We start from the raw sequence: 26,221 nt of genomic DNA on the forward strand, positions 1-26,221 counted from the left end.
TTTGACCTCTCAATTCTTTGAGTGACTTGAGGATTTTAAATACTGGCTATTAAGATATGGATTTAGAATGACCAAAAAGTTACCTTTTTGTTTGAAGATGTTATCTCTGCTTTTTCAAATTCTGCAACTTGTTCTAATAATTCTCTTGAAGATGAAAGCAAAGATAAATTTATTCATTTAAAACAGATTTATATCACACATAAGAAGAGTAAAATCACTGGTACCAACCTATTATATGCCAGAGAGAACAGCGCAAGGTAGACCAAACTTCACCACATCAAGAATGTTAGTTGCAAATGGTTGAAAACCTAAACCACACGGACTCAAATATGATCATCCACAGCACCTGGCATTTTGCACCTACTAGGTATGCGATATCTACTGCTAGAAATACACTACAATGTTAATATAAAAGTGAGGGAAATTTATAGTCAACTTTGTATTCTTGAGGTGCTATGAGGAGATTGTTTTATTATATAATATGTATTGTTAGCTAGAAGGTGATTCAAGAAAGACAAACTGATTCTTAATAAAGTAACCTCAGAAAAATGAAAATAGTCCATAGTATCTCCTGAAAAGGAGTATCACAAATTCCTAGGAAAGACAGATAGTGGAGGTGTGCCATCTGAAGATTGGCCAAGGCCAATGAGAACTGACCGTACACAAGCTGAGAGAGTTAACAGCAGTCAGCTTCTAAGCTTCTTTAAGTGCCATCCTCTCAATTTTCTCACCAGTCACCTAGTGACAGTGGCAGAAGTTAAAGGATTTTCCTCCCCAGTCCACAGGTTGTCCTCAGTGTTGTTCAACACTCTGCACATGAACTGACGTGCTGTGACCATGCTTGGAGAAGTTCACAGGGTTTGGTGGCCAGTCCTTCCTGATTTCTGCCATGCCTGTTCTTAAAATGATTTCAACTTCACCAAGTTTACCATATGTTTTGAATTTGAGCTCTTTGATGTCCATATTATAAACTTTTTTGTATTTTATATTTCCTATTTTAAAGTTAATAAATGTGTACTTTTAAATTCAATTATTTAGAAAACTTCCAATGCTACTAGATTGAACTGATGGTATTTATATTTGAATTGATTTTTCAACTGCCTCATAATCTTTATTTCTTAGTTGACCAATCTATAAAGACTGATTGTAATACTGACAAGCTAACAAAAATGCTGTAAGAAATAATGATAGCCTGAAAAGCAATTTCATAAATCTCGATGGCCTCTGTAATACCTAGGAACAGTGGAACAACTTTTAAAAGGGTGCTGCGTGGTACCCAAGACATCACTCAGTGATTCGATGCTTTGCTGTTACCCTATCCAAATTTTCTCACACACTGGCCCCAAGAAAATATGCAGCAAAGATGTCCACTAACTTTTAAGATTATGCTTGGGCCACTATTGTCACAGTTGTAAGTACAAATATTATTACCGGTTTTCAAGTTCAGAGATGTCTGTCTGAAGCTTAAGATACCACTTCTCAGCTTGTGCAAACAGCTGTCGCAGGAGTAACACATTGGTATAGGCAGTGTTGATGAGCTCAGATTCCACCTCGCTATGAACCACAGCTTGCAATCCATTGAGGACTTCAGAGACTTCATCTATGGTGAAGGTCTCTTCCACCAACCTGAAAAACAACCACAATCCAAAACTTATGGATAAACAACAAAAAAATCTACAAAATACAACAAAATTAAGAAATCCAAATTCATGTAATCTAAGAAATTCAAAGATTACAGTGAAAAATCTCTCTGGAACTATTTTCTTTCTTAATAGAACATTGAAAATAATTTAAACTCAATTAATTTTTGTCATCTATTCAAATGACATGCTTAAACACATTCCCAAAACCATCATCTACTTTTTTCTTTAATTTTTTAGTATTAAATGTCTTATTTCAAACTCCACTGAAATCAGTCTTACTACATTTAACAATTTTAAAAGTCACCTGGTAGGCATAGTCTCATTTCTTTCTAATATTTCTCTAGCATTTTAATAACTGTATGAACTAGTCACAGGTTAGTAAATGCCTATGGGAAATAATGGTAATTATATATTGCTTCTCTTTGCATTCTTGAGACCCAAAAGAATAATTAAAAAAAAAAAACCTAGCTTACCTTAAAGTTCCATTGCTTACTCCACAAAAATGAGTATCATCATCAACAATAGCATTAAAAAATCTACTCTCAGGGCCAAGCATGGTAGCTTATGCCTGTAATCCCAGCACTTTGGGAGGCTGAGGCAAATGGATTACTTGAAGTCAAGAGTTCGAGACCAGTTTGGCCAACACAGCGAAAACTCACCTCTACTAAAAAATACAAAACACTACCTGGGCATGGTGCTGCATGCCTGTAATCCTAGCTACTTGGGAAGCTAAGGCAGGAGAATCGCTTGAAACCAGAAAGCGGAGGTTGCAGTGAGCGAACATCGCGACACTGAACTCCAGCCTGGGCGACAGAGCAAGACTCTGTCTCAAAAAACAAACAAAAAACTGTTCTCACACAGAAAATGCTTGGGTCGTAAGAGAACTATGGTGCCATCTTCTACGTTCTCCTAACTTTACAGATAGGAACACAGGTCTGCAGAGTGGAGGTGACTTGCCTATGGTCACATTGGTGGTGACTAAACCCCACAATCATCTTCAGCAATGATGCTGGGCAACGATTCATGCCCAACAGCTGAATCCTTAAAAAAGCTTCTATGTGTGCCTTCTAGTTTCAATGACAGTATCATAGTAACACAGTCCTCTCCTCTCCCTACCTCTACCCTCTAAAGTCCCTTCTCCCTCAAACTCTCAGAAGATGAAAAGCAACTACCCCAACTTCAGCTTTATTTTCTTCCCTATTTCCAAAAAGACATCATCAAGCAAGATCCATTTACACTAAAGCATTATCATAAATGCAAGTTAATAGTATTTGTTTTATAATTTTTCAATGTTTCATCTAGTTAGCAGAATTTAGTCTCAAAAAACCAAAACTTTTTTTTACAAAAGTCCTTATTAAAATATTGATAATATTTCTATATTCTTTAATAGAACATATCATGTTCTTGCTAATTAAATTGTTGCTTTCATCTGCTGGAGGTCAGGAAACCAGCTTACCAGATGAGTTTAATGGGCTGAATGGTCTAAAGCTAATGGCCTCTGCTACTGAGACATTCATGGTTTTATGGCAGTTGGAGCTCACCTGGAGGTCTTTTTCACTTATGTCTGACTTGACATTCATCTCTTGCTACAAATCAACTATGGTCCAACCATTATTATCTCAGGCTAGAAATCAACTAACAATTTCGGTACTAGTCAGCAAGGTTTTTATGGTTTCCTGCTGTTTTCCTTTCTCTGTTCTTCAGCATGAAACGCAGAGGTGTTTTCTCACTAATTTCCATGTCTTATAGCTCTATTTAATTAATAACTCAAGTAATTAAAGTTCTGGAATCTTTAATACAACAACTCATCATTAATCCATAAGCCCTTGGCAACTTCCTGACTACCCTTCTGACACTGTGCCATCTTATAATTATCACATAAAGTTATAAAACTTCTTTTGTTTCATATATCCATGAGGCTTAGTGCAGCTGCTCTTAGCAAATAATTGATCCTGAGGAATCCCATAAATTGTCTGGCCTCTGCTATGGCATCCCCATACCAGTTACCAGATAGAATCCATTGTTCCTATTTGGTTTGCTCAGAGTCCTCCTCTGATACCTACCTGCTCTCCTTGAGGTCTTGGAAGCAGGAGTCTACAGTTTTGAGTCTCAAGCCTCTCCTCGAACGAGCAAAACGCATGTAATTAATAACTTCATTTTGATGGTGCTCATTTAGGCCCAACTCTGCCTGAAAAAGAAAGAGGTAATTTAATTGTTAGTCTTGAAGTTCTGATCAAAGAGGCCACAATGAAAATGCATAAGATATCCTGTGGTCGAGACTGCTAGATGTCCATCAAATTCTATTCTTCCCTTCTTCCTGGATGCATGGTTGCCCAGCCAGATGACACTTCCTTGCCCTCCTTGCAGTCAAGTCACACTGCTGACTACTTCTCAGCTAGGAATGTTGTGGTCTAGTTCCAAAGAATTGGTCTTAAGATATGGGGTGTACCTCTGCCACTGAAACCTGGAAGAGGTGGGGACTTGACTGAATCATGCAGACAACATCAATGCTCTATAGGCTGGGGGAACAGTCAGATGAGAGGGACCCATGTCTCTACCTCATGGAGAGGCACTGACCCTCTCACTGAGATGAGCAGTGAGATGGCTGTTAAATGAGAGAGAAACTTCTGTATTCTGCAAGCCACTTAACCTTAAAGCAAAAAACAACTCTGTTACAGCAACTTAACCCTTACCCCATTAAATACAGCTTTGACAATTATATTTGATTTGGAAGGAACCACTAATTGGTCTGTACTTTAAACCAGATGACAGCTTGACAGATATTTAAGAGGCAAGCCCAAGGAGGTAAGGCTAGCAGCCAAAGAATACAGCAGGTCAGCTAAGAGCAAGGCATCAGCCATGTTAGTTGGATTTGTAATTAAGCTGCTGATGAGCTTTACAAAGCAGTTTGGGTAGCATAAGTCTTTCAGGTCTGGAGAACAGAATGGAGATAGCAAGAGTAGAAAGGAAACAAAAGGGAAACCTACAAGGTACTCAAGTGCAACAGGTTAGAGTCGCATTTGCACCTGAATTATGACTAACAAGATAGATTTCTATTACACATTAAAAATAACTGACTACTTACATTAGAGACAATATTATCTTTTAAAGTCACACATCAGTATGGGCAAGAATATCCCACAATTTAGAAATATCACAAAACAATGTCACAATTTGCTAAAAACAAAGAACAAACACAAATTGTTAATCATTATTCATTGTCTATGGTATTAAATTTACACTCTTTACTCCTCAAAACCTCCTACTCTCTCTTACCCTGCTTCCCAGGACTCTACTAAATGAACACTCTACTTTAGCCACACTAGTCTGCTCATCGGTCCTGAAACATGACTTAAAATTTCCTGCCTTAACTTTTGCTTATGTTACTCTGATCCTAAAGTATCGCATTCCTATTCAAGAATCTGAATCCTACTCGGTGGTGTGATAGTAAATATTTAACAGCAGGTTTTCTAGGTAGGGGGCCCGATTTGTAGCATTGCTGATTTCCATGCCATAAATACTTCCATCATGGCTGATTTCAAGCCACCAATATAATGTCACTGAATGAAGAGATGAGAAGAAATGCATACAGTTGGCTCTCACCAGCCACTACACACATGCTCCACCACATCACTGAATTCCTACCCACCCTTTAAAGCCTAACCTGTTTCGCTTAATCTGTGACCCCTCCCAACATGCCCTCAGTAACCCTACAGGTATGCCTTCCTCCAAAAGCTAGCATACATAATCTCTGCTACTTCTTTGGCACCATCACTGACTGATCACTACCTTCTATTATTGATTATCTTTTTTTTTTTTCAGGTCTTGCTCCTCCAATTAGATTATAAACTATGAGGGCATGAATCATTTCTTATACTGCACAACACCTAGCATAGTGCCTTGTGCTAGCAGGTGGCCAATTCCTACTTGTTCATTCCTTTCCCTCCTTTCAAGGTAAGTTAAGACTGTCCCGGGACCAAGAAGGAAAAATTATTCAAACTGAGAAGGGTAAATGACAGAAAAGTTCCTTTAAAATGGATGGGAATGAAAAAAGGGAGTGAAAGTGGACAGTTGAGTTCAAAAGGAAAAATAGCATCAGCCTAGGAAATGGCTATTCACAAATCTTTACTTCCACACATATACTCTATGTATCTATGTCAAATCATTAGAGAGGAAATGGAAGAGGTAGATGTATGGTATAATAGACAAAGCACTGGATTAGAAACCAGGTTTAGGTCTAGCTATGCAACTATCTACCTTGGTAACAGTCTGTCACCAAGTCACTTAACCCCAATGACATTAGTTTTACTGTCTGCTAAATGCGGTAGATACAATGATCCATCCTAAAATGGTTAGAAACAATGGTGTCCAAGTGGGGAAGTCAGAATTTGTTTGAATTTTGTTGTGGAAATATTCTGTTAAAATAGTAATAAAAAGAGTTGAAAACATATAGCAAGAAATCCTGCCAGAGCATTGCCAAGCTAATTTCTTGAAATTGTACCATAAAGTGTGTACGTGTGTTTAGGGGGAAGGGGATAGAACAAGAGAGGGTAAGGTACCCAGAAATGGTTCCCTGTTCTTAACCGTGCCCACAAATCCATACAATCCATACACAGTTTAAGAGAAGTACAAGGAGGAAACTGTAATGATAAAAATGAGCACTGTTTAATAATACCTATCAGATACTGAATGCTTAATATTTTCACAGGTACTGTGCTATTTATTTTATATGCATTATCTTACTTAACATGTTAACAGCCTTGTGTAGTTATTATCTGTAATTTACTAATGAAGAACCTGAGCCTGATTCCATAGCCTCAGTTGTCAACTGATGGAATGACAGAAGATAGAACAGGAAGAGATATCTTTTGTGTGTGTGTGTGATTTGTTTTCAACGTATTCTCCTGATATTTTAGGGAAATCAAGAGAACGAATGGACAGGCTCTAAACTCAAGAAGGGGAGGGAACAATCTGTTTAGTTCACAGGTGTATTCTCAGCTTCCAGACAGTGCTTGGAACACAGTGTGGGCTAAAGAGAAATTTTGGTTGCTGAGGTATTTCAGTAGCCATTTCAAGTGGTGCTCTCAACCCTGGTTTCATCCATTTTTCTGAACACTTCAATGCGGTGCACTAAGTATGACTAGTATTTAATATGGCATGCTGTATTCGCTGGAGAGATTAATGGTCTTTTTTGAGCAAGCCAAAACAAAGGAAATGTCACCCAAATTCCTAAGCTGTAAAATGGGGTGCTGGGATTCTTAAAGTCACTTCCACATCAGAAAAGTTGGATTTCAATCACACAGAAAGCTGGACTCGTTCTCCCTTCTCCTCTGGTTAACGTGTGTGTGTAAACTTCGAGCTTCTTGAAATTGAGAATGCTGCGTGTGTGTGTGTGTGTGTGAACTTGGAGCCTCCTGAAATAGAGTGAGAAACAGGCGAGAGAAACGGAGCGACGCGGCGAAGCTGGGCTGCTAGGAAAAGGGTCCACATCCCAGAAGGGCTTGGCTGAGGTTAACCGAACCTCTCGCGCCTGGCGCAGCCTCCCTTTCTCAGTGAGGCTGAGGAGCGGCACCCCAGACCCAACGAGGCCACGTAATCACTCCGTGTCCACCCGCTCAGTGTCTCCAGCCCCGGCCGCGCTCTCTCTGGGGCGCGGTGCGGCGCCGGAGAGCCGTCTACTCACCATGGCGGCAGGCGGTCGGCGGCCGGCGGCAGCCTAAAGGAACGGGAGAGGCCAGGCGGTGCCCCGCCAAGCCTGGGATCGCCGAGGCTGTTTGGACCAGAGATACGGAGGGAGGCTAGGTTGTTTAGAAGCCTCTGGTTGCTAACGGAAACCGAGGCACGCGGACTGCAATTATGCATTTTCATTGGTCCTCAGGATCACGCGACATAAAGTATTGCGTAACCGGTTGATTGCCACATGCGCATTGGCTTCCAGGGCCGGAAGTCCCACCCTTTTGTGCCACGTTCACTTTTGGGAGCCGACTGCGCTGAAGGTAGCGGGAGGGTTGTGCTGCCTGAAGTTGTTTGGGGGCCAATGCGCTTGCGCGCCACGGGGCGTCTGCTTATGGCCTGTTGGGAAGTTCTTGTCCAGAACTTCCTGTGGCCTAGGCGACCCTAAGAACGCAATGGACATCCCAGACCTTTCAACTGTCTCATGGGGCGCGGCCCAGACTTATTTTTTTCTTCAGGAGTTCCTACCTGAGCGTCAAGGTGGCTGAGACAGGTCAACATCACCAACGCATGCAGGTTCTCAAATAGAGCTTCAAACGACCCCTCCCCACGATTCCACCCATTATTATTACTGTTGTTGTTGTTGTTGTTATTATCTTCTCTTATATTGCCGGTTAAAAGTCTCTAGCAGCTTTTTCTCATATAAAAAAAATGCAAAACACATGGGTTTTCTCCAAGAGCAGTAAATTTCAAAAGGTTCCATATGCCTGGAACCACAGCTTGTTGAACAAATTCCTGGGCCTCATCTCCAGCAATTCTGATTCACAAGTCTAGCTTGGGTCCTTGGAATCTGCACTTTTTACCGACGTTCCAGGAGTGATCACAGATCAGGACCAAATGCTAGCTTGGAAGGACAAGTGTAGGATGAGATCGATTATTGCAAATACCAGGGGCTCAGAGTCCTTCACTCAGGTGATCCAGGGGTGATGTGCAGGCATTTGCCCACAGAAGGATCTCAAGCTTTGGGGACAAGAACAGTAAACAAGGTTCTCCTATGTGTCACCTGGAGCACTCCAACACATGGAAGGATGGCCTGGAGGCAGTGGCATGGCTATGCCCAACTTCACCTTTGGCTAGGCTCCCTACCCTTGGCACTGCAATGGCATTTGGGCAAGATCCCTGTCTTCTTGCAAGATCCGTAAGGGCAGATTCTCTTAACCCTGCATAATAACCCCTTCCAAGCTTAAACTTCCGCTTTACCATCCCACCTCCACATTTCTGTTCAGTGAGTGAGTGAGTGTTGAATTTGATAACAATGGTTGCCATTATTTAGTGCCCATTGTGAGCTATTAATAGTCACATTCCATTCCAGTAGTTAGTCCTCATAATGTTTGGTTCTTTCCTCTGTAGACATTCATTGTGTTCACATAGTGAGAAGGTCACTTCACAAGGTGTTGTGGGTGAGAGATAAGTTCATAAAAACTTTTATGACTGGTCAGTAAAAGAAGTTGTTCATCAGTTCAGTCAGTAAACAAAGCTGTTCATCAGTTCACTGGTCAGTATACAAAGTTGTCCACCGGTTCGCATTGCTGAAAAGCTCGTTTATCTTCTCACAGGTCAACTCCTGTGCTGCGAAGTGTTATTAATTCAGGGGAAGCAAAGGAGTGGGTGTATAATGCAAATATTACATTTGTGGCTTGGGGATTTTTTAAGTTGTTCTGCAAAACTCCATCAGCTAGTTATTGGAATTGAAAATTCTACTTTAATCTAAAATCTTCCATACCAAGGAGGTTATCACCATTAGCCAATCTACCCAGCAGAGTTGAATGTTGCTACATAAGCTGTGTAAATATTGTCAACAAATGTGAACATGTAATTTTGGTCTTAAAAGTGATGAATTTGGCTCATGAAAAGGCTGAACTTGTACTTCAAGTTGTTTACTAGTGCGGGTTGGTCACCAAAGCAAACAATTCGAGCCGTGAGGAAGAACAGCTCCACCCTACTTTACTAGTGATCTTCTTAGGCTCTGTGTTTTTATTTTTTTAATTGCTATGACAGTTTTTTAAAATGTATGTGTGTGAGTGAGTGTATGTGTGTGTGTAAATTTGGAGTGAGGCACACAAGTCCATTTTGTACCTTTTGGCAGAGTTCAACCTAAAGAAAAATGAAGATAAATTCTTTTTATATTATTATGAAATGAGACTCTTATGACTTTATAAGTTACCAGTCATAATACTAAGACCACCAATTTCTGAGTGTTTGCAACCTAGACTTGGCAAAGGAGGAATGGGAAGCTCCTGCCACTATTTACAGAACCCCTGTTGTGTGCAAGGTTCTGTAGCCATGATAGCAAGTCTGAGGAAATTATCTGAGGGGGAAATCTGAGGGAAGAAGTAGAGGGACTCAGAAAGCCCCAGCTGCCCTCAAACTATAAATTTTGGGGGATGTAGGGGGATTAAGGTGAGGTTTTGCTTAAGTAGAAAGAGGAAATGAAGAAAATGATTAAGTAATATATATATATAAGTGATACACAAAATGTAAAAATCTTGAAGGTTATATGGGAAAGAGAATAGTTTGAGAAATATGCACTGGAAGTAGGCAGAAGATAGGGGAAATCATTATAGGAGATTATTTTTAAGAAGGCAGGATCTTTGCAGCATGGCTTCTTGCATGAAGTTCCCTTTAACTTCCCCATCTTGCCCCATCTTGGCTACTGAGAAAGTAGCCAAGATTCTATAGAAGAGAAGAGCCCAGATTAAAGGGCTCTTTACAGGAGATATGGCATTTGAGTAGGTCTGCAGTAGTCAAGAGGCTATTTTCAGTTGCTTTCAAAACACCCTAGTGACCTGCAGAGTATTGGAGAGTGCTGACAAATTAGATTAGTGGAATCACTATCACATGCATTAAAGGAGGTCAAGCAAGGAAGTGGTTCACCATAAAATACAACTCCCTCTAAGAATGTGTGGATGTTGGCAATTACTTAGCCCAAATTAGAGATTAGTTTCACTGATAAATTTTATTGCATTAACAACACCCCAAAGGGAACAAACACCAAAATCATCAAAACCTGAAGCCTGCCTCAAAAAATGTTAAGAATTGGTTGTAGGGAATGCCTTCTTGTAGAGTACAAGAAAAAATTTATTGTAAAGATGATGATATGCACCAAATCCCCTTTCCATACTCCCTTATGCGTATACATTTGAGTTAAACCCACAAGCTCAGTCTATATTCAGCAGCTGTTCATGGAAAGCTGGCTGCTCACAAGACACAATGGGGAAGGGAACAATGAACAAGATGGGTTGATTCTTTCAAAAATGGCCTTATAATCAAGTCAAGGGAAAATGAAAGCTTGCAGAGTAATTTCAAAGGAGACAGTAAGTAGTGGGGCAGTTCAGAGAGGGTGCGAGATAGTTCACTTCTGTTTAGCCTAGAGAGGAGAGATTCAGAAAAGTCTTCCAGAAGGCAGTGGAATTTAGACTAGGTTTTAACAGGTGTGTGGAAAAGTTGTGGGTGAGTGTGATCATTGTGAAATTGAGAGTTGTCCTGAACAGGGAAACAGAATTTTCATCAGGTGCTGCAGTAGAAATGTCCAGAAATGTACATTTAGATTTATTATTATTACAAGTGGCAAACTACAGAAAGAGATATACTGACAGCCTGTACTAGGATGGAGCACCTTTAAGAGTGTCTTATTCAGAAATGTGGGTCTTCCTAGATCTGTGGTCTTCATTAAATGTTTCCCCGGACTGCTGGCAATATAAAAGTGTTAACCAATTGCATCTCATCTTAGAAAATGAAAACAAAAAATTAAATTTGCTCAGGAAGTTTTGCCTACAAAGCTGGGGCTGTGTAGTCCTATTGGAAGAGCTGAATAGCATAGTGCAAGGTGTTCATGATGAAGTTTTCTCAATGAGATAGATAAATATACATGAAAAACAAAGTGAACTCAAATGAAAATGTCATTCTTAGCCAGTTTATATAAGTTTGTCTTCCCCACTACTATATTACAAGCTCCTTGAAGCAAGAAGTATTTATGATATAGTAAGAGTATGGCTGGGCCATAATAAGCTCTGAGCTATGCTTGCAGAATTGAATTGGAGATAAACAGGAACATCTCAACAAACATTTGTGAGTTCCTGCTAGTTCCAGATAGTGTGTTTGTGGGTTGCTTTTGGCCCTGGACATGCCTTCTCTTGGAAGGCATATCATAAGGCAGCAGACATATTCAGCTATCCCTATTTCCCATGTGAAATGTAACTTTGAGGTGATTTATATAACTTCTATGAGTGTTTGAGAATGAATTATTATAGTTCTCATGACTTAGCCCTTATGTTTTTATGTAACTACTGATTGAATTCTAGTTGACTTAATGCTACATTTTGAAGACATCCCATAAAATAATTATTAATTTATACTTTATGGTTTCTTTTTATATTTTGAGCCCAAGCATTTACAGTTGATCCTTGAACAACACAAGGGATAGTGGTGCCTACCCCATGCACAGACAAAATTCCACATATAACTTTTGACTCCCCCAAAACTGAACTACTAATATCCTACTGTTGACTGGAAACTTTACCAATAACATAAATCATGAGCATATATTATGCATTATGTGTATTATATACTATATTCTTTCTATAAAGTAAGCTAGAGAAAAGAAAATATTAGAAAATCATAAGGAAGAGAAAATATATTTACTATTCATTAAGTGGAAGTGGATCATCATAAAAGTCTTCATTTTGAGTAGGTTGAGGAGGAGGAGGAGGAGGAGAGATTGGTCTTGCTATCTCAGGGGTGGCAGAGAAGAAACAGTTGGAGGAGGTGGAAGGGGAGTCAGGAGAGAAAGGCACACTTGGTGTGACTTTATGGAAATACATAGTAATTTTCGTCTCACTTTTTCTTTTTCATCTATCTAAAAATGTTTCTATGTGGTACCAGTCCTTCTTTCACCATTTGCTTGTTTCAGTACCTATATAATAGAAGAGTCCATGTCATAAAATAAGTCAAAATCAGTCTTGAATAATTGAAACCCTTCTTCCAGATTGTCTAATGTCAATGTGTTTTCCGACACTATGTCTACGTCTTTCTCATCTTTTGGCACTGGTTTGGAAGCACTCATCTCCATCAAGTTGTGTTCAGGTAATTCTTCTAGTGTGGTGTCTATTAGCTCTTAAATCTTTCTCCAGGATTCATATCTTGAAACCCTTTGCCCCCTGTTCTTATTTTGCGTATCTACAACCATCTTTTGTGATTTCCTTGTTTGGCTCATGCACAACATCCAGACACAGTTTTCTCCAGCAGGAATTGATTGTTTTGGGGTTGATGGCTTTCATGGCTTTTCCTGTAGCAATGATGGCATCTTCAGTGGTGTGTAATCTTTCCAGAATGTCATGATGTTCTCTCCGCTGGGGTTCTCCTCCATAATATTAACAATCCTTTCCATAAAGAACCATGTGCAGTGAGCCTTAAAGGTACTTATGGCCCCCGATCTAGAGGCTGAATTAGAGACATTGTGTTTGGGGGCAAGTAGACCACTTCAATACCTTTGACGTGGAACTCATGGGGTTCTGGGTAGCCAGGGGCAGTGTCCAATATAAAAAGAAAACTTTAGAAGTCAGTCTCTTACTAGCAAAGTACTTCCTGACTTCATGGACAAAAGCATTGATGGAACTAATTTAGAATAAGGGTGCTTGTTGTCCAAGTCTTCTTCTTGTGCAACCAAAAGACTAGCAGCTGATGTTCACCTTTTTCCTTCAAGGCTCAGAGATTGCAGCTTTTAGATAAGAGCAGCCCTGACCATAACCTCACTGCATTTGCACAAAACAGTGGAGTTGGCTAATCCTTTCCTATTATACTTTGGTGCTCATTTCTCTTTCTTATGAATAAATGTCGTTTGTGGTATCTTTTTTTCCCAGAATGGGGGCATTTACATCTGCATTAAAAACCTGTTTAGGCAGCTATCCTTTCTCCTCAGTAATTTTCTTAGTGGTGTTTTGAAACTCACTTAGTTGGCAGAAGCTGCTTCTTTCATTATCTTGATATTTTTAAAGCCAAACCTCTTTCTAAAATTATCAACCCATCCTTTGCTGGCATTAAAGTCTCTGGATTTAGCTCCTTCATCTTCCTTTTTCTTTAAGTTTTCATGTAATGACTTCACTTTTTCTCAAACCACATTAGAGATGCCTTTCTTAGAGCAATCCTACGCCAACATAAAAGCTGCATTTTTAATACTTGATAATTAGTTCATCTAAAATGAACGACCTTTTTTTTTTTTTTTTTTTTACCATGCTCCTTATGCTGGCAGGCAGCTGCAGACCTAAATCTATGGAACATATCAAGTAATGCTTATTGGGAATACTTCCAGCATCATTAGTGACACTTTGTATAGGTCCCATGATGTTATTTAAAATTTATGGTATTGTACTACACACAAAATATGCAAGAATTGCTGGAGATCACTTTTTACTATGATACATAATTTACTGGCCAGAAGAACTGCTCAGGTGGAGATAATTAGCCTCATAGATATTTTAAGCTGCTACTTGGAACACTTGAGCTTACCACAATAGCAACAAGAGATGGCTACAAAATTATTACAGTAGTACAATGTGTACTCCGGTTAATTTTATGCAGTTATTATTTAATACTGTATCTTTATGTTCATTTACATTTCTCTCTGCTGTGAAGGGCGCCATGTGGTCTCTAAGTGTTTCTGTGCATAAGTTTTGATAAATTTTATGTTTTTATATTTGTTTATTTTTTATGGTAGTGAATTATAAAATAGACCAGTCTGTGCATATATTTTATGCATTAATGACATACCTCTTTCCTAATTTTTTGATATTTCTGTGAGTTTTTTCAAATAGTCAAAAATCTTCAAAATTTTTTCCAGTATATTAATTGAAAATTATCCATGTATGAGTGGACCTACACAGTTCAAACCCATGTTGTTCAGGTGTCAACTGTGTATTTCAGATCTCAAACATTTTTGTAGGCCATAGGCCCTGTGTCTAAGGTGCCTGCTGGTTGTTGGGAGAACAAAGGTGAAGTAAGGTTCCTGCTCTCAAGGCTGCTAACCATCCAGCAGGACAGACAGACCCATAAGAAGATTATGTCATGTCAATATAATGTGATCACCTTTTAGGAAACCAGGCAAGGGGCACTTAGCTCAATGTAAGTTTTCAGGGAAAGCTTTGAGGAAAATCCCTGAATTGACTCTTGAGGGATTAGCAAATGTTAGCCTGGGAAAAGCAAGGTAGAAAGGACAGAGGGAACATAGCAAAACCCAGGCATCAATATCTGAAACAGCCCACATGTAGATTCCTTACAAACCCCAAATGATTAAATGTTAGGTGAGCATCTACTTTTAGAAGTCAATGTTGCCAAAATGTCACTACTTTGCTAAAAATATTGGTAAGTCAGTCATGAGTAGAAAACAAACTATGTGGACAGGGGAAAAAAATAACTGAACACACTAAAACCCAGGGTGACATAAAGAAAAGTTACATATCTGATCTACTGCTACCATTGAGGCCAAGACACCAATCTAAGACACTAGTGTTAAGCTAATTGGAGAATGTCTTTCTAGGAATGGAGGGAATTTATCTGACCTCCATCCGGTCAGCCTGCAAAACTTACCCAAGTACAGGGGTAACAGAAATGCAGTAGGAGTATCTTCATTAAATCATCCGCAAATAAGACTGTGGAGAATAAGTATGAACAACTAACATACACAGAACTGATACTTTTCATGTGTAGAATTGAAGATAAATACTTCCCAGTTGTTCTTATGTGATACAATTTGGTTTTATTCAAAAATAGTGAGAATGGGCCGGGCGCGGTGGCTCACGCCTGTAATCCCAGCACTTTGGGAGGCCGAGACGGGTGGATCACGAGGTCAAGAGATGGAGACCATCCTGGTCAACACGGTGAAACCCCGTCTCTACTAATACAAAAAAAATTAACTGAGCATGGTGGCGCGTGCCTGTAATCCCAGCTACTCAGGAGGCTGAGGCAGGAGAATTGCCTGAACCCAGGAGGCGGAGGTTGTGGTGAGCCGGGATCGTGCCATTGCACTCCAGCCTGGGTAACAAGAGCGAAACTCCGTCTCAAAAAAAAAAAAAAAAAAAAAAAATAGACATGAATATAAACCAGAAGACAATATGAACTTAAATATCTGCATGTATAATACAGAAAAATTTTACATTTTAAGAGATTTAATGTATGAATTTCTATATTTGATTTTGTGTAAGAAAAACTATCAAAACATGGAGATAGTTGTTTTTACTAGGATCTTTGTCGTATCCACATAAGAAGGTTCTATTTGTGTGCTGAAAGATTTTTCCACGTGCCCATTGTATTTGTTACTTAGAACTTAACAGTATTGTGAAAACTTTCTCCTTCAAATGGATATATATTTTAAAACCTTCTACAATGTGAGTAATTGTAGTTTAATCGATTGCATATTTACTGTGTTCCAGTAACACATGCTTCATGTCTAACATGCTATGTTTAATCCTCAAACCACCTCATGAGATGTGTACTATGATTACTCTTATTTTTGAAGGGAGAGAATGGAGGCTGAGTGTAGGCAACTTTTGTGAGGCCATGTAGCTAGATGATTGAAGGATGTGGATGAGTGTTCAGAGGCCAGCAGGCAGATACAGTCTCCCCGGTCCCTGCAGGATGGAGGGACTCGATTGTCTCACACTCACACCTCCTCCCAGCAGCACAGCTGTGGAGGGGGCAGCAGTACACCTTCACTGGGAAGCTCCGTGTGGACCATTCTTTCCTTTTATCCATTCTTGGATGCCCGGATTCCTAATCCCCTTGATCCACATTCAGTCATTTCAGTGTTCCCAAATTGCCTGATAGAAATCCTAACCAACACTTTTCCTTTCCAGCTTCCAGTAAATGCCTTGTGGGATTCACAACATATTACTTGCTGTCCTGAGATCATCAGCTTTTTCCTCGAACACTCCTCACCAAAGAGGAAGCTTCCTTCTCTCCACCTTCACCCTCTCAACAGCTGTACCCATGGGTGGCTGGTAGTCTGTGTGTCCTTCACAGTCACCTCCTGACCCTTGAGTGATGCACCTCTAAACTAGTCTTCCTTCAATGAAGCTCTTGTTTCTTGCCCTTCTGCTGCCTGTTCTCCATCAACCATCCAGCATCTAGATCATTCACTTATTCAAGCATGCTCATTCAGGCCTTGGGATTTCTGCAGGTGACCTGCAGAATGGCTCCACCCTGTCTTGCCATCCCTGATGGATAATCCACATAGCACCCCTTTGTCATGGCTCTACCTGCCGTTCAGAAACCTTTAGCTCCACTTCACTACAGGACCTGTCTGCTTCTCACACCCCATCATAGCCAGGAGCTGTTCCACGCCTTGCTGAAATTTTGAACTCAGAAATGCTCCTCACTAATCATCACCAACTCTCTGACCATTGCTCTAACTCTCGCACTCCCCTTAAACCTTGCGTCAAACTTGATTGTGATTTAGCGGTGATCTTTCAAACGTCTGTTTTCTTCTGGCCCATCAGTCCTTCTCTTTGACTCATTTCTCTTGGTCTCAGGTCAGGGCCTTCATGCAATCATTTAACCACGAGAAGTTTCTATTTCTCACCAGATGACTCAATTTTAACATCTTGATCGATTCCAACCTTAAATTTTTCCTGGCCAGGTGCGGTGGCTCACGCCTGTAATACCAACACTTTGGGAGGCTGAGGCAGGAGGATGGCTTGAGCCTAGGAGGTGAAGGCTGCAGTAAGCCATGATCTCACCACTGCACTCCAGCCTGGGTGACCCTGTCTCTCTCTCTTTTCGTTCTTGTTCTCAAACTAGAAAAGTCACATAACTAACTGTATTGGCTTCATAAAAACTTTTTGACATTTTTCCCCCCAATTTTCTCTGGGCTTTTCAGATGCTTGGACATTGTGGATCAGCTACTGTTCCACTCTACCCAAGCAGCTGTCTCCTAAAGCTTTCCTAGTCCTCACACATTCCTCTCTCTCATCTTAAATCGAAACATATGATTCCCCTGCTACTTTTCTAGAAGGGAAGTTCCCTTAGTATTCCTAACCTTCTGCTCAAAGGAAGTATCTTTATTTATAAGCAAGGAAATATTGAAAGAGTATTAACATTCAGGAGTGTCTAGGGCATGAGGAAAAAGGCACTCTTAAAAACTGTTGGTAGGAGGATAAACTAGTATGATTTTTTTTGGAGGACAATCTGGAAATTGTCATTAAAACTGAAAATGGACACACCCTTTGAGCCAGCCATTTGCCTTCGCTTCTAAGAATTTATTCAATAAACAACAAGACCACAAAGATGTATGTACAGAGATGTTTACAGCAGCTTTTTCTGTGGTAAAAATATCTTGAGATAGTTTAAATGATCCTCTTATGGGGGAATGACTAAATAAATTATGGAGCAATAAAAGAGAAATTTTCTGTAGCTGTCAAAAGAACAAGGAAGAATCCATGCGCATAAACATGAAAAGATTTCCATAGTGAAAATTTAAAAAAAATCAAGTTGGAGAATAGTAAGATCCCATTTTTATAAACATATGTACACACACATTTGGAAAGGTAAAGCAATAAATTCCTCACATTCAAATGTGATAAGAGGTGCTAGAGTGGCAGTAGGGGTGGGAGGTGGTTGATCTCTATACATGTCTGTAACTTGAATTTCTTTATTAAGCAGGCAGTCATTACTTTTACAATTTAATGATGAAAAGAGAAAGCAAAAGGTAAGACAAAAGCACCTTTTGTCGCTTTTTCCATTGTTTTATGTGCTCACCCCAAGGAAGGCACCTTCTTTCTAAGAGCTAGTACTCATTTCTGTTCTCTTTAAATCAGAAGTTAGGCAGACATTTCAGGCCATGAGACCTAGATGGAAACCACTCAGAGGAACATGCCCTTTCCTCTTCAAACATTGTTACCAACGTTTTGATATTTTCACTTTGGTTGCAGCCCACTATTTTTAGCTTTTTCTTCTTTTTTTCTCCAGATGGCTGAAGAGACCCAGGCCTTTCACGACGAAGGTGGGGTAGGTAGAACAGATGGAAGAGCTTTACTTGTAGTTGATTACTTGTTTCATAACCCTTTTCATGAGCTCTCTTTGAGCAGGCATGCTTGGCTTTGGTAAGGTCCTGTCAAAATTTCTTTGATTTGAATTAGATGTATTGGGCAGGTCTCATTCAAATATTTAATAGCAAAATTAAACAGAAAGTCACCATATATTTTTTGAGGGACACAAAGGTATGTTATGTAGAAATATGAACATTAGGCTCACTTTCTTGCTACACTATGGGAAACATCATTTTTGAGGCAAGGTGCATATAAATTTTGGTGTGACTTACTTTGAGAGCAATGATTATCATTCATGGTTTACTATTTACTCTTTTCACAGATAGAGCAAAATTATTAAATGTGTAATAAGTGTCGTGGGGCTACAAAGAGATTCTAAGCTCTCATCTTTTCCTCTAGGACAGCTATGTATTTTCTTCTCTTCTTGCCCTACTGATTCGCAAGAACTCTTGTCCAAGGTTAACTAGATCCAGTTCTCATCTAAGCCCTTCTACCTCTGCTGGGACCAGGCTCCATCGATTATCCCTTAAGATTTTTTTTTTTTTTTTGGCTTCCATATCTTCCTTTTCTTCATTTTTCTTTGATCCTTCCTCAGGTTAAAGTCATTCTCAAGTCTCCTCCACATTAAAAAAGAAACAAAACAATGATAAACCAACCCTTTCTTTGTCCACACCTTTTCTATAGTCAACTGCCCTAACTTGTTCCTCCTCTTTATTGCTAAACTCCTCCAGAGAGTGGCCTCTGTTGGCTTCTTGCACTTTACCTGTCATTACTCTGCATTTTGGCTTTCTTCTCCTCCTCCCTACTGAAACAGACTTCTCAAAAGTCAGCAAATGAACTGATGGCTACCAAATCTAATGCTTTGTCCCAGTTAGGTCTGCACTATTTTATAATATGGATACCTCCTCCTTTACAATTTCCTGGGCTTTTGCTACTCTGCCCTCTCCTTTCTGTTGTTTCTTGCTGTCCATGTTTGGCTCCTCTGCTGCATCCCCCTGAAAATTGGTATCCCTTGAAAATTCTCCTCAGCTGCTTTGTCTTACCATGTATCCTCCTTGGCTGTGTAATTCCATTCATTCCCAGGTTTTCATCTGTTGCATAGGAGGATGACCATCAAATCTGCATCTTCAACCACCCTTCTCATTTGCATCCCCAATTTATATTTTCAGGAGGTTACAGGTATTCTCTAAGTGGGTTCTCAAAAACTATTTACATCAACACATCTAAAGAGAACTCATAATCCACCAGTATGTCTTGGTCTTGTTCTACCACTAACCATTTTATCACTATCTGTCAATGAGACGATTCAGAGTTGTTTATGAGTTCTCCTCTCTCTCCTGCTGCTTCCAGCACATCCTAAGATTACATCTGAAGTAACTCAAAATCATCACCATTCCCTTCTTTGTACAATGAGCTTACTCCCCTTGTCCCCTTCATCTGATCTGGAGTAACAATAAAAAAGCAGAAATAACCACCGTCAAAACATAATTATGTCAGATGCAGTTGTCAACTTACAGATCTTTCTCATACTGGAACGTAGCCCTGCTTCGTGGAAAAGTCACCGAAGGGTGAGTAGGCTACAAATTGATGGATTTTCTCTGCCTTCCCTATAAAATGAGAGTTCAAGTTAAAAATTAAGTTGTATCTTAAGAAATCAAAGGGATATGATGAACATCAATGCAAAAAGCCTCAATAAAATACTGGCAAATTAAACCCAGCAACACATCAAAAAGTTTATCCACCACGATCAAGTCGGCTTCATCCCTAGGATGCAAGGCCAGTTCAACATATGCAAACCAATCAGTATAATCCATCACATAAGAAGAACTAAAGACAAAACCCACATGATTATCTCAATAGATGCAGAAAAGGTCTTTGATAAAATTTAACATCCCTCCATGTTAAAAACTCTCAATAAACTAGGTATTGATGAAACATACCTCAAAATAGTAACAGCCATTTATAACAAACCCACAGTCAGTATCATACAGAATGGGCAAAAGCTGGAAGTGTTCCCCTTGACAACTGGCACAAAACACGGATTCCCTCTCTCACCATCCTTATTAAACATAGTATTGGAAGTCCTGGCTAGGTCAATCAGGCAAGAGAAAGACATATAGAGTATTCAAATAGGAAGAGAGGAAGTCGAACTGTCTCTGTTTGCAGATAACATTATCCTATATCTAGAAAACCCTATAGTCTCATCCCAAAAGTTTCTTAAGCTGAAAAGCAACTTCAGCAAAGTCTCAGGATACAAAATCAGTGTGCATAAGTCGCAAGCATTCCTGTACACCAACAATAGACAGAGAGCCAAATCATGAATGAATTCCCATTCACAATTGCTATAAAGAGAAAAAAATACCTAGGAATACAGCAAACAAAAGAATTGAAGGACCTCTTCAAGGAGAACTACAAACCATTGCTCAAGGAAATCAGCGAGGACACAAACAAATGAAAAAACATTCTATGCTTATGGATAGGAAGAATCAATTTGTGAAAATGACTATACTGTCCAAAGTAATTTGTAGATTCAATGCTATTCCCATTAAACTATCATTGACATGCTTCACATCATTAGAAAGAAAAATTACATTCATATAGAACCAAAAAAGAGTCCATATACCCAAGACAATCCTAAGCAAAAAGAACAAAGCTGGAGGCTTTCAAACTATACCAGAAGGCTACAGTAACCAAAACAGCATGGTACTGATACAAAACCAGACACATAGACCAATGGAACAGAATAGAGATCTCAGAAATAAGATTGCACATCTACAACCATCTGATCTTTGACAAACCTGACAAAAACAAGCAATGGGGAAAGAATCTCCTATTTAATAAATGGTGCTGGGAAAACTGGCTAGCCATATGCAGAAAATTGAAACTGAACCCCTTTGTTACATATTATACAAAAATTAACTCAAAATGGATTAAAGACTTACGTGTATAACCCACAACTATAACAACTCTAGAAGAAAATCTAGGCAATACCATTCAGGACATAGGTACAGCAAAGATTTCATGATGAAAATGTCAAAAGCAATTGCAACAAAGGCAAAAATTGACAAATGGGATATAATTAAAGAGCTTCTGCACAACAAAAGAAACTGTCGTCAGAGTGAACAGACAACCTACAAAATGGAAGAAAAGGTTTTCAATCTATCCATCTAACAAAGGTCTAATATCCAAAATCTACAAGGAACTTAAATACATTTACAAGAAAAAAAACATTAAAAAGTGGGCAAAAGACACGAACAGACATGTCTCAAGAGAAGACATTTATGTGGCCAAGAAATGTATGAAAAAAAAGCTCAACATTCCTGATCATTAGATAAATGCAAATCAAAACCACAATGAGATACCATCTCATGCCAGTCAGAATGATGATTATTAAAAAGTGAAGAAACGACAGATACTGATGAGGCTGTGGAAAAAGAAACACTTTTACACTTTGGTTGGAGTGTAAATTAGTTCAACCATTGTGGAAGACAGTGTGGCAATTCCTCAAAGACCTAGAGGCAGAAATACCATTTGACCCAGAAATCCCATTACTAGGTATATACCAAAGGAATATAAATCATTCTATTTTAAAGATACATGCATGTGTGTGTTCATTGCAGCACTATTCACAAACTTTTTTAACTTTAACAAATGATAAAAAATATATTAAGGATATAATAAATTATTTCCATGACACTAGGTAAAAACATAAGTATGTATTATTCCACTCAGACCTGTCACTTTGACTGCTTCTCGGTCACCATGCTTACCCCAGTATTCCTATACACTAGTCCTCTAGATCTTCCCTTGACTTGGAGGTCATATTGAATGCCACTTGTAAATACTAGCTACAGTATTTATAAGTATAAGCTTCATAGAATTTTTCGGAGTAAGGAAGAGCAACACAAAATAATCTTGTGAAGCATGAGTTGCTTTTTCTTGATAACACACCCTAACACTGTTAAAAAGAGCTAAGTATCGTAGCATTTATTTTTAATCTACTTTTCATATACGTATTTCATATACTTATTTACACAAAGACATGGACTCAACCTAAATGCCCATCAATGATAGACTGGATAAAGAAAGTGTGGCACATATACACCATGGAATACTACACAGCCATAGAAAGGAACAAGATAATGTTGTTTACAGGAATATGGATGGAGCTGGAAGCCGTTATCCTCAGCAAACTAACACAGAAACAGAAAACCAAACATTGCACATTCTCACTAAAAGTGGGAGTTGAGCAATGGGAACATGTGGACATAATGAGGGGAACAACACACACTGGGGCCTGTTGGGGGGTGGGGGCAGGGAGAGCATCAGGATAAATAGCTAATGCATGCGAGGCTTAATACCTAGGTGATGGGTTGATAAGTGCAGCAAACCACCATGGCACACGTTTACCTATGTAACAAACCTGCACGTCTCAGAACTTTAAATTAAATTTTAAAAAATCAAAGGGATATTTTCCTCACACCTGACTTTTTGGACTGTTATACCAACCTAGGAGTTAATCACATTGACAAAATTGCCTAATAGACTAAAACTTAATTTTAAATAAAGTAAACATTCTTAAAAACCTGCTAGAGATGTTGTTGGACAAATAGGCCAAAAGACAATTTTTAAAAATAGATCTTATCCTTTGGAGAAGTTTTGAGTTCAAAGCAAAATTGAGAGGAAGGTACAGAGATTTCTCATAAACCTTCTGTCTCCACATATGCCCCCCCACCTCATTATCAACATCCCTAACCAGAGTGGTACATGTGTTACAATTAATGAACTATATTGACACATCATTATCACCCCAAGTCCATAACTTGTTTTGGTTTTCATTTCTGCTATGTAAAGAAAAAAGTGTTTTATGATTTTTCAAGTTGGTTAATTATAATGATCGTTTTATAAAGGAAATGCTGATTTTAATGTCTGCTAATTTTGCATTTTTCTTAAGAAATGGATTAAATCAATTTACAATAATTTTTAAAAAGCCTTTCCAGGGATCTCTTTTACACATTCAATTTTCAGGAAGAAAAATCCTGTCTAATCTATATCGATTTCCAAAAACAGTAAATAAGTAGATGAAAAGTAGATTAAAAATAAATGCTACGATACTTAGCTCTTTTTAACAGCATTAGGGTGTGTTATCAAGAAAAAGCAACTCATGCTTCACAAGATTATTTTGTGTTGCTCTTCCTTACTCCGAAAAATTCTATGAGGCTTATACTTGTAAATACTGTGGCTAGTATTTACAAGTGGCATTCAATATGACCTCCAAGTCAAGGGAAGATCTAGAGGACTAGTGTATAGGAATACTGGGGTAAGCATGGTGACCGAGAAGCAGTCAAAGTGACAGGTCTGAGTGGAATAATACATACTTATGTTTTTACCTGGTGTCATGGAAATAATTTATTATATCCTTAATATATTTTTTATTGTTTGTTAAAGTTAAAATCACATACTATATTTTGTAAACTGTACTCATATGCTATATAAACTAAAAAATGAAAAATGAGCAACCTCGATGCTTTTAAAAATGGAAATCTTGAGAAAATAAGAAGTTATAGACATAACTGTTTTGAAAATGCCTTTGTTTAGATCCAAAAGGGAAAGATAGAGAACTTTGTTAAATCTGAACTTGTATCTTATTGCCAAAAAGTTGAGTCTGTATTAAAAAGAGCAATAAGTTTTCCTAATAATGTCATATTAAAAATACAATTCTAAGAATTGTTGACTTGAACTTGAGGATGCAAATGTTTGTTATGAGATGTTTGCCACAGAAGTCGGTGTTTGTTCACTTAAAGTTGTAAACTGTGGTTTTCAGAGGAAGTTTATTTTATTTACTGTGATTAATGCACTAACTGTGAACTCACTGGCCTCTAGGAAGCTCTCCAAGAAATAGGGACATAGTTGGAAATTTTGATCCTTGTAAAAATTATTTCACAGGTAAAAGAAAAATGGCTCTGACAGTTTAATTTAAAAACAAAATGCACTTGTGCAACTGGAATATGTTTGCTGCAAGTAGGTGGAGAGGAAAAGTAGTTTAATTCAAGTAGTTTAATTCAACATATTAGTCATGGGTCTGTCTGGGACTTGCCGTGTTCATAGTAGCAATGTATGTACCATTTATTTTATCTGGTTATGTGTGTATATGCCTTTTAAATATGTACACACATATTCTCCACATATGTATGTATGATATATTCATATATACATGCAGTCTACTTGATTATCAGCAAAATTGTCAGCCTTTATTAGGTTGTTTCTTCATATGGACTTAATCTGCATGTGGCCCTTACTCTGAAGCCTCTTCCTGATCTGGAGCCACAGTCTGTCTGTCTTCTAGTTCGTCTCAGTCCTCGAGAAGGGCTCTTTAAATATGTCACTTTCCCATTTTCCTTTAGCCAGGGGTTGTGTGAGCCAGAAAGAGCTTTGAGGAAGATGGCTGCTTACACCAGGGTGGAGGCTTCTGGGTCTGCCTGATGACGGGGCCCATTTCTGGCCAGCGGGTGGCTCTGGGAGCATTTGTGCCGCAGGCTTGCTGGGAGAAAACTCTAACTCTTGCGGAAACAGAGCTTCATGACTTGCTTAAATTACTTAGCTGGAATATTGTGAAGTGTCAGAGAATGTGGTGTGCAAATAGAGTATGCCGATGCATTTCCTTGTTTCTGCATTATCTGTATTAGTGTTTCCCATTGCTAGCCCAAATAATCAAGACCAGACTGCTTCTTGTCACTGGATTCTGGAAGCCTTGCCCTTTCAACTGGATTTATATTTATTTCTGCTGCTGTGAAACCCCAAAGTAATGCAGTAGGTTTTAACTGAAGATTGTTTAATTCTATTATTGATAATTATTTATTGTAATAAGAGTAAAAGTAAATAATTTTTAAATCCTTTTAAAAAAATGCAAAATTTTTATTCTCCTGGATGGTGCTCATTGATGATACAACATGTGAGGCAGAAATAGGGACTAATCTCTTCCTGTTTTTAAAAATTTATTATGGAGAGATAATTTTCATGTAATAATGAACTTAAAAGTCTGGACTATATATTCTACTCCATTCATATCTACCAGAAGGACATCTGATTCTCCCAGGCTTGAGTGCAGTGATGCTATAATAGCTCCCTGCAGCCTCTAACTCCTGGTCTCAAGTGATCCTCCTTCCTCAGCTTCCCAAGTAGCTAGGACTACAGGCAAGAGACATGGTACCTCACTATTTTGTTGTGGTTGTTGTAGAGACATGGTCTTGCTATTTTGCCCACGCTAGTTTCAAACTTCTGGGCTCAACTGATCCTCTTACCTTGGCCTCCCAAAGTGTTGGGATTACAGATGTGAGCCACTGCATGTGGCCTATGCTGGTACTTTCACCAACAAAAAACACCAATGGAGTAGTTTTTTCATTTTCAAATGACAAAAAGTAATGAATAAACATTACATGGCTTTTATTTATTTATCTATTTATTTATTTGAGACAAGAGTCTCGCTCTGTACCCAGGCTGTGATACAGTGTCATGATCTTGGCTCACTGCAACCTCTTCCTCCGTGGTTCAAGCAATTCTCCTGCCTCAGCCTCCCGAGTAGCTGGGATTACAGGTTCCCACCACCTCCTTCGGCTAATTTTTGTACTTTTGGTAGAGACGGGCTTTCACCATGTTGGCCAGGCTGGTCTCAAACTCCTGACCTCAAGTGATCCGCCCATATATAGCATTCTTAATAATGTACAGAACTGAAATGAAATTCAATTCATTTTTGAAAAATAAGAATTTAAGAAATTTGAAATAGAATAGCATTAATTATATATTAATTAT

At 38.8% G+C, this 26,221-nt stretch overlaps 1 protein-coding gene across 2 annotated transcripts in view; it reads right to left on the minus strand.

Moving 5' to 3' along the window:
* Positions 1 to 26,221, minus strand: part of LZTFL1 (leucine zipper transcription factor like 1) — an 89,841-nt gene that overhangs the window by 9,613 nt on the left and 54,007 nt on the right. Inside the window, exons 3-6 of one of the 2 annotated variants that reach the window (XM_064366996.1) lie at positions 19,928 to 20,019; positions 3,707 to 3,831; positions 1,432 to 1,626; positions 84 to 144 (exon numbers count right to left, since the gene is read on the minus strand). In XM_064366996.1, coding sequence (XP_064223066.1) covers positions 84 to 144; positions 1,432 to 1,626; positions 3,707 to 3,783 — 333 coding nt within the window. In that variant the 5' untranslated portion in view covers positions 3,784 to 3,831; positions 19,928 to 20,019. Of the gene's footprint in view, positions 1 to 83; positions 145 to 1,431; positions 1,627 to 3,706; positions 3,832 to 7,326; positions 7,464 to 19,927; positions 20,020 to 26,221 lie in introns of those variants that run through there. The other variant, XM_064366995.1, reaches the window with a different exon arrangement.

Source organism: Aotus nancymaae, unplaced genomic scaffold (assembly GCF_030222135.1).
Source record: "Aotus nancymaae isolate 86718 unplaced genomic scaffold, 86718_ANA_hifiasm-v0.15.2.pri h1tg000067l, whole genome shotgun sequence".
Lineage (NCBI taxonomy): Eukaryota > Metazoa > Chordata > Mammalia > Primates > Aotidae > Aotus > Aotus nancymaae.